At 40.0% G+C, this 13753-nt stretch overlaps 1 protein-coding gene across 1 annotated transcript in view; it reads left to right on the top strand.

Annotated features, from left to right (window-relative positions):
- The first annotated feature begins 11759 nt into the window (after positions 1-11759).
- The window catches only part of Mms22l (MMS22 like, DNA repair protein), a 112493-nt gene continuing 110499 nt past the window's right edge, over positions 11760-13753 (top strand). The window contains exons 1-2 of the mRNA XM_051198600.1: positions 11760-11960; positions 12735-12860. Coding sequence (XP_051054557.1) covers positions 11794-11960; positions 12735-12860 — 293 coding nt within the window. The 5' untranslated portion in view covers positions 11760-11793. The remainder of the gene's footprint in view (positions 11961-12734; positions 12861-13753) is intronic.

Raw genomic sequence — 13753 nt, forward strand, 5'->3', positions numbered from 1 at the left:
CTATTAGTATTATGAAGTGGAAATTCACAATGTTTTGTTCATAAACATGTAAAATTGTGTCTTCTTAATGAATTTTTCCTCTTAGTATTATATAGTACTTTATGTTTTCTGAATAGTTTTGTAGTTTATTTCGTAAGGTATCAGAATAATTATGCAAGTCTACTTTCTGCTTCAAATTGCTTGATAGATTATCTTCATCCTGAGTTCCAATCTGTGGGCATCTTTACTAGTGAGGTGTTTCTTGAAGACACCAGACTGTTGGATCTTGTTTATCAATCTAGGTAGATGATCAGTTTTTACTTATATGTGTTTTAAGGCCATTTACTGATGGGAGATGTCATTCTGTAAATATGTTTCTCTTATTGGTTAATGAATAAAACACTGTTGGCCAATAGGAAAGCAAGATAGGTGGGACTAGGAGGAGAGAGGAAGTAGTAGGGAGGAGTTCCAAGATGGAGGACAGAGAAAAGAATACCAGCCCCTCTCTCCGGTAAGATGAAACCATGTGGAAATACTTAGATTAATAGAAATGGGTTAATCATTAAGACAGAGCCAGACAATAAGAAACATTAGAAATAGACCACCAGCTTTATATCTAATACAGTGTCTCTGTTGTGTGTTATTTGGGGCTGGCATGGTGGTGGGATCAGACCAGCTATAGGGAAAAACCTTACTCATAACAATTTACATTTAATATTACTAAGAAATAATCACTAATTCTTGTGGTTTTGATGTTTCCTGATTGGTTAGGTTATTGCTCTTTACATTTTTTTCCCCTCTATTAGAATTTGTGATTTGCTGGTTTGATTTTTTGGAGCTGATACCTTCCTTTGGTATCTGTTGATCCCATTATCCTGTAGTCTTGTGATTGAGGAGGCTGTTTTCTTCTTCCATCAAGCTTAGTATTCTTTAAATATGTCCTGCATTGGTAGATTAGTTTTCATGATCTTAGTCTGTATTTATTTGAACTGTCCTTATTCCTCCATCAAATTTAAAGGATAGTTTTTTGGACATAGCAATGCTATCTCGCAGTTATTGACTTTCCTAGTTTGAAATACATTATTCTTTAGTCTCCTGGCTTTTAAGAGTTATTAGTGGGGAAAAATGATGATATTCTGATGTGTTTACCTAGCTGACATTTTTATCTTTTACATAAAATTATTTATTACTTCACAAATTAGCATGTCATCTTTGCACAGAGGGCATTTTAATTTCAAATATATATGATGACAAAGCCATCACCTAAATGTTCATTTTTTTATTTGCAGTTTAATATAAACACATAAATATTTTTGTACATTAATATTCAATCCTAACATCTTGCAAAATCTATTATTAGTTTAAATAACTTGGATTTCTTTAGGCTTCTCCATATGACTAATTGTGTCAACAAAGAATGAAGACAGTTGCATTTCTGTTTTATTTCTCTCTAATCCATCTGAATTTTCTTTCTCATACCATACTTTATGTAAAAGGTTAAAAGAAATTGAAAATCTGTATATTCACTTTTTTTCAGTCTAGAAAGCACTCATTTTCATGATTAGCCTTAAGGTAAACAACAACACACACACAATTACATATCAGCTTAGTGAATTATTCTTGTGTTGTTAGTTTGCAGAAAACATTTCTAAAAGTCATGAAGAGACTTTTTTCAAATATATTTCTTTATCAACTGTCACCTTTTATATTTTGTTAATATAATCAACCTCACAAAATTGTGAGATTTGAACTAAGGTGAAATTTCACTAAGGTGAAACTGATTTTCTTACAGTGTTATATTTTTATGCAGCTACACTTCATTTGCTATACTGTCATGTTGATGAGAGATATTACATAGGAATTTTTTCTTGTCAGTCAGAAATTTGTATCAATATCTCGCTAAACTCATGATTTTTGATGTATTCAACTTTCTATTTTCTGGAAAAGTAACAATAAAGTTAGCATTTTTTCCTTCCTTAAATATTTGCACTGAGTCTAGAAATATAATTGTGTGGTTAAGAGCACTGGTTGCTCTTGAAGAGGACCTGGGTTTGCTTCTTGGAACCTGAATGGTGGCCCACAGCCATCTGAAAATATCTGACACCCTCTTCTGACTCTGTAGGCATCACAGAAGTTGTACACACCATTGTGCAGGCAAAACACTCATACAGATAAAATAGTCTAAACAATTTTAATTATGTCTGGGAGATTGTAACAGTCAAGCCATTTGGTCTTGCTATTTTCTTCTAAGAAGATGATCCAAATTTCTATACTGGATTATGGAACTTTTCATGTTAACATCTTTAAGATGTTCTGGTTTATGGAACTATTCAGGTTAACATCTTTAAGATGTTTTATGTACTTAGAGAATTTGTAGCTCCCAAGAATTTGTACATTTCATCATTGCTCATTGCATACTGTTGTTTATACTTTTTAATACTCTCATCATTTGACTTTTAGTGGGGTCTATACTGATAACTCTAATCCTTAAATTTGTTTTTGGTGTGTACTCACTATTTTATATTCTTGTATATTTGTATGTGGCTATGTGAATGCATGTGTGGGGGCCAGAGACCAACCCCAGATATCTTTAGTCAGAGGTTATGGCCCTCATTTTTTAGACAGGGTCTTTCACTGGTACCCGGGGCTCAGTGTAATTGAGGCTGGATAACAGATGTGTCCCAAGGATCCTCCTGCTTCTGCCTCCCCAGCAGTGATTACAAATGTACAATTGCACCTGGCTTTTTATATGGATTCTGGGGATAGAACTCAGGTCTGCAAGCAGCAAGCACTTTATTTGACTGAGTCATCACCCCAGTCTCTGTAATCCCTACAGTGTAGCTAGAATTTTTTTCCAGTCAGGTCCTGCATTCAATTAACCCCAAATAAACATAAAGATGATAAATCAATTACTAAATTGTCTGGCCATAGCTTAGGCATCTTACTGGCTAGGTCTCTCTTAATTCTTATCCCATAACTATTAACCTATGTATTTCCACGAGATCTTATCTTACCAGAGAAGTGTCCAGAGCTGTTACTCCTTCCTGATAATTTATGTTTCTTCCGATCCTCTTTCTCCCTTTTTCTTCTCCTATCCTGGTAACCCTTTCTTTTTTCTGATTCCTTGATCAATCTAGTTAGTTTGTTAATTACATGTTGATGGTTTAGTTTTAAGAATCAATCAATTTTTTGTTCCCCCCCCTTTTTTTGTGGGAGCCCATAAGTGACTCAGTTTCCATCTGGAGTCTATTCTGACTTATAAGACATTAGAGTTCAAGTTTGCTTGTTTCAGTCTTTTTGAGAGCTGTGAGAAAGTTCTAATTAAGCTTCAGATGGCACCCCAAAGTCACATAGAGATAGAGAATAAAGCGCTTGCTGCTAGCAGGACTCATGTGATAGACAGTGAAGTTGCCTCCTCGATTCAAGGACAGTGCAGGGAGCTGGTTAATGACTATGCAGCCTTTTGTTCTGCTTTGCTTCTAGTCTATATATAAGCAGGGTCTAAATAAAACCAGGACTGTCTGGTGTGCTGAAAGGCATGGAATGGGCAGTCCTCCTGAATCCATCCCGTATTTCTGTCTGTTTCTTTTATCTGCCTTTTCTTAATCCTCATGTTCTTACTCGTAACCCAGCTGACTCATTGGAGCAGGGTTCAACAACTTTTTTTTCTATCCTTTTTTGCTAAAATAAAGTTTAATTAACTGGACTTCTAATCTTTAAAAAAAAAAATGGATGTCTGTATCATTGAATTCTTCCCTGCTTTTCCTAATTTAAATAGTGCCTCATTTCATTGTGGACACATAATAAACTTTGTATGTTTTTAATCTTTCTTTGTGGTTTTGAAAGTCAAATGTAGGGACTTATGCATGCGATGCAAATGCTCCACCACTGTACTTGACTTCATTGGAGACACTCAATCCTTTTTAAACAAATAAAATTTGTTTTATGACGCTGAATACAGTCTATCTTCAGGAATATTCCACATATACTTTTTAAGAGTGTATATTCTTTTATTGTTAGGTAAGTCACATGTATCAATTAGGTTAACCTGGGAGGTACTATTCAAATCTTTTATAGCTGTATTAATTTCCTACTGTGTCATCAACTACAGAGACATTTGAATTCTCTAATTAAAATTGTTAGGTGGATATGGTGATGATTGCTTGTAGTCTACGCTAATTGAGAAGCCGAGACAGGTGGAAAAGGAAATTGGGGGCACCCTGGACGAGCTATCAATGCTTCATCTTTAAAAACATTATTGCGTATTTGAATATTTCTGCAGTAACAATATTATTTGCTATATTAACAATATATAGTTGAGTCCACTCTACTTCGGAGACTACTTGAAGTAACTCAGAACAAAGGAGACCTGCCTATCCACGTGGGACCACCCGTAATCCACCTGCTTGGACTCTGACCCCCACCTCCAGTCCTCTGCTGGAGTCCCAGGCCCCTCCCAGAGATCCACCTATCTCTGCAGGACCACTGTAAGTTCCTGCTGGCATCTTCTACTGGTTCCTCATCCGTGACCCCTTCCCAGGGTCCCTGGCTGCAGAGAGACCTCCTAGAGAGCTTGGACCACACAAAGCTACAGATATTGAATCTCTGACCCACATAAGCCCACCAGGGAAGTACCATAGAGAGAGGGGGAGACCCCACCAACACCTACTGGAAGAAGCTATGGGAAGAAGGCAATACAAGAAAACACCTAACAACAGAAAGACAAGCATGACACCACCAGAATCTAGGGAATCTACACCAACTAAAACGGAACACAACAACAAAGCAGAGGAAGCAGAAGGGAATGACTTAAAAATTACCATCGTAAAAATGATAGAGTCCCTCAAAGAAATGTGAGAAAATACCTTAAAGAAATGGAGGAAAAAACAAACAAAAACGTGGAAGAAATGAACAAATTCCTTAAGGAAAGTACAGAAAAATTAAACAGGTGAAGGAAACAACAGTTCAAGACTTGAAAACTGAAATAGAGAAAATAAAGGCAACACAAACCGAAGGAATGCTGGAAATAGAAAAACTGGGCAAAAAATCGTCAACTACAGACACAAGCATAACCAACAGAATTCAAGAGGCGGAAGAGAGAATCTCAGGTGCAGAAGATGAAATAGAAGAAATAGATTCATCGACCAAAGAAAATCATAAATCCAACAAATCCTTAACACAAAACATCCAGAAAATTTGGGACACCATGAAAAGGACAAACCTAAGAATAATAGGCATAGAGGAAGGTGAGGAAGCCCAGCTAAAAGGTGCCGAAAACATATTAAAAAAATCATTGAGGGAAACTTTCCCAATCTAAAGAAGGACATGCCCATGAAAGTACAAGAAGCATACCGAACCCCAAATAGGCTGGACCAAAGAAAAATACCCCTCGACATTTTATAATAAAAACACCTAGCATACAGAATAAAGAAAGAAATAAAGAGCAGTGAAGGAAAAAGGACAGGTAACATATAAAGGCAGACCTATCAAAATTACACCTGACTTCTCCGTGGAAACCCTCAAGGCCAGAAGGTCCTGGATATATGTTCTAAAAGTATTAAGAGAACACTGATGCCGGCCTAGGCTACTATATCCAGCAAAACTCTCAAACACTATAGATGGAGAAAACAAGATATTTAATGACAAAACCAGATTTTCCCAATATGTATCTACAAATCCAGCCCTACAGAAAGTATTGGAAGGAAAACTCCAACCCAAGGAAGGGAACTATGCCCACAAAAATATAGGCAACAGATAATCCAACTACACCAGAACCCAAGGGTAAAGCAGAACTAATATATTCACAATACCACTGCCAACAACAATCCTAAATCAAACAAGCATCAACAATCAACGGTCCTTACTCACCCTCAACATTAATGGTCTTAACTCACCTATAAAAAGACACAGGCTAACAGAATGGATACGAAGACAGAATCCATCCTTCTGCTGCATACAAGAAACACATCTAAGCTTCACAGATACACATTACCTCAGGGTAAAGGGTTGGGAAAAGATTTTCCAATCAAATGGAAATAAGAAGCAAGCAGACATAGCTATCCTAATATCTAACAAGTTAGACTTCAAACCAAAATTAGTCAAGAGAGATGAAGACGGTCATTTCATCGCAGGAGGACTCCATCAACGCAAAGTCTCAGTTCTGAACATCTATGCCCCTAATACAAAGTCACCTACATTTGTAAAAGAAACACTACTAAAACTCAAAGCTCATATAAAACCTCACACACTTATAGTGGGAGACTTCAATACACCACTCTCAACACTAGACAGGACCACAAATCAGAAACACAACAAAGAAACAAAAGAATTAACAGAAGATATGTCTCAACTGGGGTTAACAGACATCTATAGGACATTCCATCCAAAGAAACATCAACCTTTACAATAGCCACAAGCAACATAAAGTATCTTGGTGTAACACATACCAAACAAGTAAAAGACCTATATAATAAGAACTTTGTGGCTCTAAAGAAAGAAATTAAAGAAGATACCAGAAAATGAAAAGATCTCCCATGTTCTTGGATAGGTAGGATAAACATAGTAAAAATGGCAATCTTGCCAAAAGCAATCTACAGATTCAATGCAATCCCCATTAAAATCCCACCACAATTCTTCACCGACCTTGAAAGGATAATAATCAACTTTATATGGAAAAACAAAAGACCCAGGATAGCCAAAACAACCCTATACAATAAAAGAACTTCAGGAGGTATCACCATTCCTGACTTTAAGCTCTACTACAGAGCTATAGTTCTGAAAACAGCCTGGTAATAGCATAAAAATAGACAGGTAGACCAATGGAATCGAATTGAAAATCCTGATACTAACCCACACACCTACAAACACCTGATTTTCGACAAAACAGCTAAAATTATACAATGGGGCGAGGACAACATCTTCAACAAATGGTGCTGGCACAACTGGATGAGGGTGTGTAGAAGACTGCAGATATACCCATGTCTGTTGCCATGCACAAAACTCAAGTCCGAATGGATCAAAGACCTCAACATCAATTCAGTCACATTGAACCTCTTAGAAGAGAAAGTAGGAGGTACCCTTGAACAAATTGGTATAGGAGACCGCTTCCTGAACATAACTCCAGGGGCACAGACACTGAAAGAAACAATTAATAAATGGGATCTCTTCAAACTTAGAAGCTTCTGTAAGGCAAAGGACACAGTCGACAAGACCAAACGGCAGCCCACAGACTGGGGAAAGATTTTAACCAATCCTATATCTGACAAAGGGGTGATCTCCAAAATATACAAAGAACTCAAGAAACTAGTCAACAAAAAAACCAAATAACCTATTAAAAAATGGGGTACAGACCTGAAGAAAGAATTCTTAAAAAAGGAAATCAAAAAGGCTGAAAGACACTTAAGAAAGTGCTCCACATGCTTAGCTGTCAGGGAAATGCAAATCAAAACAACTTTGTGATACCATCTTACTCCTGCCAGAATGGCTAAAATTAGAAACACCAATGATGACTCATGTTGGAGAGGATGTGGAGAAAGGGGAACACTCCTCCACTGCTGGTGGGAGTGCAAACTTATACAGCCATTTTGGAGATCAGTATGGCGGTTCCTCAGGAAAATGGGAATTAGTTTACCACGGGACCCGGCAATCCCCCTCTTAGGCATATACCCAAATGATCTACATCCATGCAACTATGTTCATAGCAGCAGTATTTGTAATAGCAAGAACCTGGAAGCAACCTAGATGCCCCTCAATTGAAGAATGGTTAATGAAGATGTGGCACATCTACACAATGGAATACTACTCTGCAGAAAAAAAATAATGGTATCTTGAAATTTGCATGCAAGTGGATGGCACTTGAAGAAACTATCCTGAATGAGGTAACCCAGTCACAAAAAGAGGAACACATTATGTACTCACTCATATATGGATTTTAGACCTAGATCAAAGGATCGCCAGCCTATAATTCACACCACCAGAGGAACTAGGATACAAGGGGTATTCTAAGAGATTCATATAAAGTCCCTCACAGAACTGGTAATGGACAAGTACCCCAGAGATCAAGGGAAGTGGGGGGGGGGCAGAGAATTGTTTGAGGAGTAGGAGAAAACAAGGGGGAGGAAAGGAAAACATGTGCGACCAGGAAGATTTAGCCTGGTTAGGAATAGAAGACAGGAAAGAGATAGAGAGACAGAGAGAGAGAGAGAGAGAGAGAGAGAGAAAGAGAGAGAACATAAAAGAGGGAGCCAATATTGGTTTGAAGATAAAATTGAACACAAAGAAAGGTCTAGAGAACTACAAGACTGCTGCCAAATAACAATTTGAGCTTCCATGGCAAGGCTACCTTAAATGCCCTTCCCGGAGAGTGAGATCAACAACTAACTTCTCCATGGAGCCCTCAACTAATGCCTGTTGGATACAGGAGCAAATACCCACACATAAACACTGAGTCGAAGTAGAACTCAGATGCAGAGGGAGAGGACAAGACCAGGCGGCAGAAACACATAGAGACAGCTTACCTGAACAAGGAAGAGCTAACTGGCACCAGATTGATAGCTGGGAAGCCAGCATGGGACTGACTCAGACCCCCCTGAATATGGATCTCAGCCAGAAGGACTGAGCAGTCTAAGGGACCTCAGACAGTAGAGCCAGGATGTATATCTCTGGAGCACGAAAGGACTTTGTGAACACATCTCCCATGGAGGGATAACTGCCTTAATCTAGAGAAAGGAGAGAAGCCCTAGTCCCTACTTCACATGACCTGTCAGACCTACATGACCCCTACTGGATGACAATCCACTACATATGGAATTGGGGTGGGGGGATGGGAGGGTGGTTAGAGTGCATGTGAGAGGTCAGAGAGGGTAAAAGTGAGGGAGGAAGGGAAGGAGTGAGGGAGGTTGGGAGGGAAGGACGGAGGGAGGGAGAGGGAACTGGGATAGACATGTAAAATAATAAATGAAATTAAAAAAAAATGATTTGACTCCAAAATTTAAGTTCAAGGACAAGTTACTGGGGAAAAGAATTTCTATTTTTGTTTCCACAGAAAATGAAAAGATGTGGATTCCTTCCAGACTAATATGGTTTGATCACACCAGACTACCTGAAACAGAGTACCAGGCGATCCTACATTCAAAACAGCTGGACAAAGCACCCTTACAGACTATAGCTAGGATTTCTGAATCTTCTTCGAATCCCCCATGACAGCGCCCCTTACCAGCAGGAAGCAGTTTGGAAAGAACAATGCCCAAATTCCCAAATATTGTCTATAAATGTTTGTTTTCATTTAAATGGACTTGGTTATATAAAGTAAATAAACAATAAACAATAAAAGACAATATATTTGTATCTATGAAAATTGGCATTTATTACATAGATGCAATAATACTTAGCATTGCTATGTCTGGACAAAATTAGTAAAATTAAAATTTCATCTGATTCACTGTCTATAATTCTGGCATAATATATACTTGATAGACTGCATCCTTGCCCTTGCTTTTGGTTAGTTTTGACCAATGACAGTAAAACATGCAACATAGGGATTTGAGTACTTAATCCTTTCAGTTTTTCCCCTGCTTGGTTGTAGGGTAACAGTTGCTATACTTCTCTGTGAATGCGTATTATACCAAGTTCTTGAGACCACAAAAAGACCACCAAGGAGCCAACTCACTGATGCAAACACACAAGGTTTATTGTTAACTTACAAGCCGCTGCAGGGACCCTGTCCAGCAAACTGGCATATCAGCTGCAGTGATAGGCTGCCTGGACTCTATTGCATGGGAATTGTAAAGGAAAAAGGGTGGTGCATGCCTTGGCTGTTCAGGACTGGGAAAGAGTGATGACCTTTTGATTCATGAACTAGGGGAATTTCAAAATTGTTACTAACAGTTGCCCACAAGGACAGTTGTGTAGAAAAGATGTTATTTACCAAAATTAGTCATTGTCTAACCACCAGGATGGGGTCACTTTGGCTGGAGTTGGCACAAGTTTGGGTGCTCCTTGGAACTATTTATGGCTCCTTGGCTGGAGCTGAGTCAGCCTTGTGCCATGCAGGGAATTTCTCATCATGGCCTTTTCTTAGGATGGAGTTAAGTCCATCCTCTCCAGTTTACCCTGCTCTCTCATGCAACCATTGGTGTGTGACATTAGGTGGTTGTTTCCTATAGGGATAGATCCCACTTTTCTCTAGTAATTCTAGTTCACACTTACCCTTAGGCTGAAGAGTGATAATATGTCTTCCCAGCTGTGGGTGCTTAGCCATCACACTTTGGGATCCACATCTTTGTAAGTGATCATTTCATCACCTATCACCTCAGTCCCCCTAGGTCTGTTAGGCGATTCTAACACATTAATAGACTGGATTGGTTTATGAGTAGAGATTATTTTGTTCTTCTCATTCCAGTTTCTGGATTCACATAAGTCGATTAATCAACATGAGATATTTAAACAAACACATCCTGCAAGAGTGTATTCAGAAGAACACTGGTCAGATGGTAACTAAATTGTCCTCACTGCAGTACTCTGGCAACATATTCTTGATATTATTGTGAAAGAGACCTTCATAATAGACACTAGACAAGTTACGGACTATAAATATGACACAGCACCCAATTAAAAAAAAAGCATCATGTCTCAAGTGTACAACTGAACTGCATAAATACAGCATCCGTAGTCCTACCCCGTGGCGGTAATCAAGATAATGCTGGGTTTTTTCCTCACTTCATCCAATCTGTCAGAAAATAAGTTGTATTTTATTTAAATAGACAAGAGTTAAAGTAGGTTCTGTAATAAAGTGGCCGCAGCTCAAACTATATATTCGAATTACAGCCAGGATTAGAATTTCCCCCCCCTTACATCTCAAGATGGTAACATGCAAACGTGTTAGTCATCTTTTGGTTATGCTGAAAAAGCCTGAGAAGTCAACACTACTAAGTGTTCTTTAATGGACTATACATTTTACAAAACTGCATTGCAAAAGAGTAAAAGTTGTTATGCTAGGGGGAAAAGCAAGCTGATTATTCAGCGTCTCAGCGCACGGGCTTCTCTTTTTTCCCTCCTGGTCCACGATTCTGAGCAGAAGGCATCATCCTCCATCACCGGGAGGCCGGAAGAGGGTGGCCCGGGGGCGGGAGCAGCGCTCCCCTGACCGGAAGCTGACCCCAGCTGTTCTCACACCCTCCTCACTTTCGTCTAAACCGAGAGTTCCCTTCAACCCCCTTCTCCTGCGGAGGTCTCACCTCGCGAAGTCACACGCCTACGGAGTAAAACAAAGTCTGCTTTCCATTTTCTGGCCACACCGACAGCCTCTCGCGAGATCTCGGGCACTGCCACTAGCTTCACCTAAGACCTCGCGAGAGGGCGGTGTCGGGGGCGGGGCGCGTCGGGGGCGGGGCACGGCGTGGCGGGAATTTCGCCTGCTTCCGGTTTGCTCCCGGAGGGTTCCGCGTTCCGGGTCCCGGCCTGCGGGTCTCCCGTGGCCGGAAGGTTCGCTGCAGCCGGGGCTTTTCCGGCACGGTGGCCCGCGCTGGAGAGGACGGAGGCGGCGGGGCCGTCTGCAGCATCCTGTCCGCGCCAGGAGAGCCGCCTGAGGTGCGTGGGGGCCTCGGGAGCCACCTGTAGCCCGGAGGGAGCGAGGGCCGCGTTCGGGCCCGGGAGGACTCCTGGATGTTTGCAGAGCTTTTTGCCTTCTCGAGTTTTTCTGCTTTGCTTTTGTACCTGCCGTGTGCTGAGGGGACGTTGCGGGTTTGCGAGGTAGCTTGTTCCAGCTTCTCCCCGGAGCCTCAGCGGTGACTCTGGTGATTTCAGGGCACCATGTGAATGATGGATGGCGGTTCTGCCGTGCAGACGACCTTCCTGACGGACAGTTTGGAGCTGGAGCTGGGCACGGAGTGGTGCAAGCCCCCTCGCTTTTCTTGTGCTTTCGACAACAGAGAAGGGACCCTCTTTTCTGGAGAGTCCTACCTTGCCAGTGGCGCTCTGAAGCGGTAGGTAAAAAACTAATAGAAGGTTCTCCACCAGTCACTGCAGTCTAAACTTTGGTGCCCACCAAATCTTGTTTGGTAGATACTACCTAGAAGGTTCCAGGCAGTGTTTGTGCTCTGTCTGGGTTTTGAGTATTCGGGAGAACTTTTCTGATCATTGATGATCTCTTTTGTTGGGTAGCCGAATACCATAATTTAATTTACTTAGACTGCTTTCTGAGCAGCCTAGGCTTTGGAATTGCTATTTCCTCTTAAGGACAATACCAATCTACAAGTTTACATTAGTTTGTAAATAGGAGGCAACTGGTTTTTTGTTGCTCTGGCGCTTTCCAGCTCTAAGTTATGTGCATACAGAGTCATAGAGTTAACATCGGCTGAATAAATGTAATTCGTTGTAGTAAAATGGCTGTTAGTGAGTTATTTTTGGTACTGTCCATTGAAGCAATTTTATTAATGGAGGAAACCTTTTTTTTTCGGATTTTGTGATTATACCCACTTAACCTTAAAAGCACATTATGTAACTTCATAATGTCCTTCAGGCATAATTCAAAACATTTGATGATTTAAAAACCTATCCTGTTGTTCAAAGATAAAATGCTATGACCTAAGTAAGACCACTGTGTGTGTTGCCTAGAATCCTTTTAGGCTTTCTTTTTTGAGTCACATTGCCTTTCATCTATTTTACACAATATAAGGGGTAAGATACCTAAGCATTTCCTGACTTATGTGTGTCATAAAGTCTGGATTCAAATGATTAAGTTGGCATTCTCATTACAGGTTGATTTTAAATCTTGATCCATTACCAACTAACTTCGAAGAGGATACAGTAGAACTGTTTGGCATCCAGTGGGTTACCGAAACAGCATTAGCAACTTCATGTAGAGAGCTCTTTCATTTATTCAGGTACATGTATTTCTGTTTTTAAACCCAGATTCTGGATGCTGTTTAGTTTTGCATTGCTGGGTGTTTCCCAATACTGATTACAAAAGTGTCGGGAATTGCTTTTGTTTTGTATTACCATTATCCACATAACAGTTTTAAGAAGTTGTTTATATTGCTTTTCAGAACCTTATTACAGTGTGTGTGTGAGCGTGCATGCGTGCGCTTGGTGCTATTGTTAAATGTTAGGCAAGCATCACAACACTGAACTATACTTGCATTGAATAAATATTCATTTGTGTGTGTAATATTCTATGCATAACATTGTATATGCATTGTTTTTGTTTTTAAGATGGGGACTCAGTTGTATTCAGTGTGTAGCTTAGGTTGTCCTAGAGCTTACACCAATGCTGGCTCAGCCTGATGAGTGCTGAAATTGCAGGCATGAACCATCATGCCAGTCTGGTGTTGGTTTTCTGACACCATGCTTCAAAGACAAGTATTTAAAGATTTGAACTTCATTCTGTGAGCCCTCATAAAGAGATGCCAGTGTATCTTTGCTGTATTCTGTGTTTAATTTTTTTTCTTTTTAAGTGAAAACAAATATGTTAATGACTGTCTGCATGTGTGCATGCCTGATGTTCACAGGGGTCATAAGAGGGCGTTGGATCTGCCCTAGATTGGATTATGTATGACTGAGACACCTCTGAGAGTAAAAAGTGTTCTGAACTGTTGAGCCATCTCTCCCGCTCTGTTACTTGAGAGAGAACAAGCTGAGTGATTTTTCTGTAATTCTGAACATTGTAGTGAGTGAGTCGGTTTTCTTTTTGTTTTGGTTCCCCCCCCCCCCCTTTTTGATTGGTTATTTGAGGCAGGGTTTCTCTGTGTGGCTCTTGCTGTCCTGGAACTTGCTCCGT

The sequence above is a fragment of the Phodopus roborovskii genome, unplaced genomic scaffold (genome assembly GCF_943737965.1).
Source record: "Phodopus roborovskii unplaced genomic scaffold, PHOROB, whole genome shotgun sequence".
Lineage (NCBI taxonomy): Eukaryota > Metazoa > Chordata > Mammalia > Rodentia > Cricetidae > Phodopus > Phodopus roborovskii.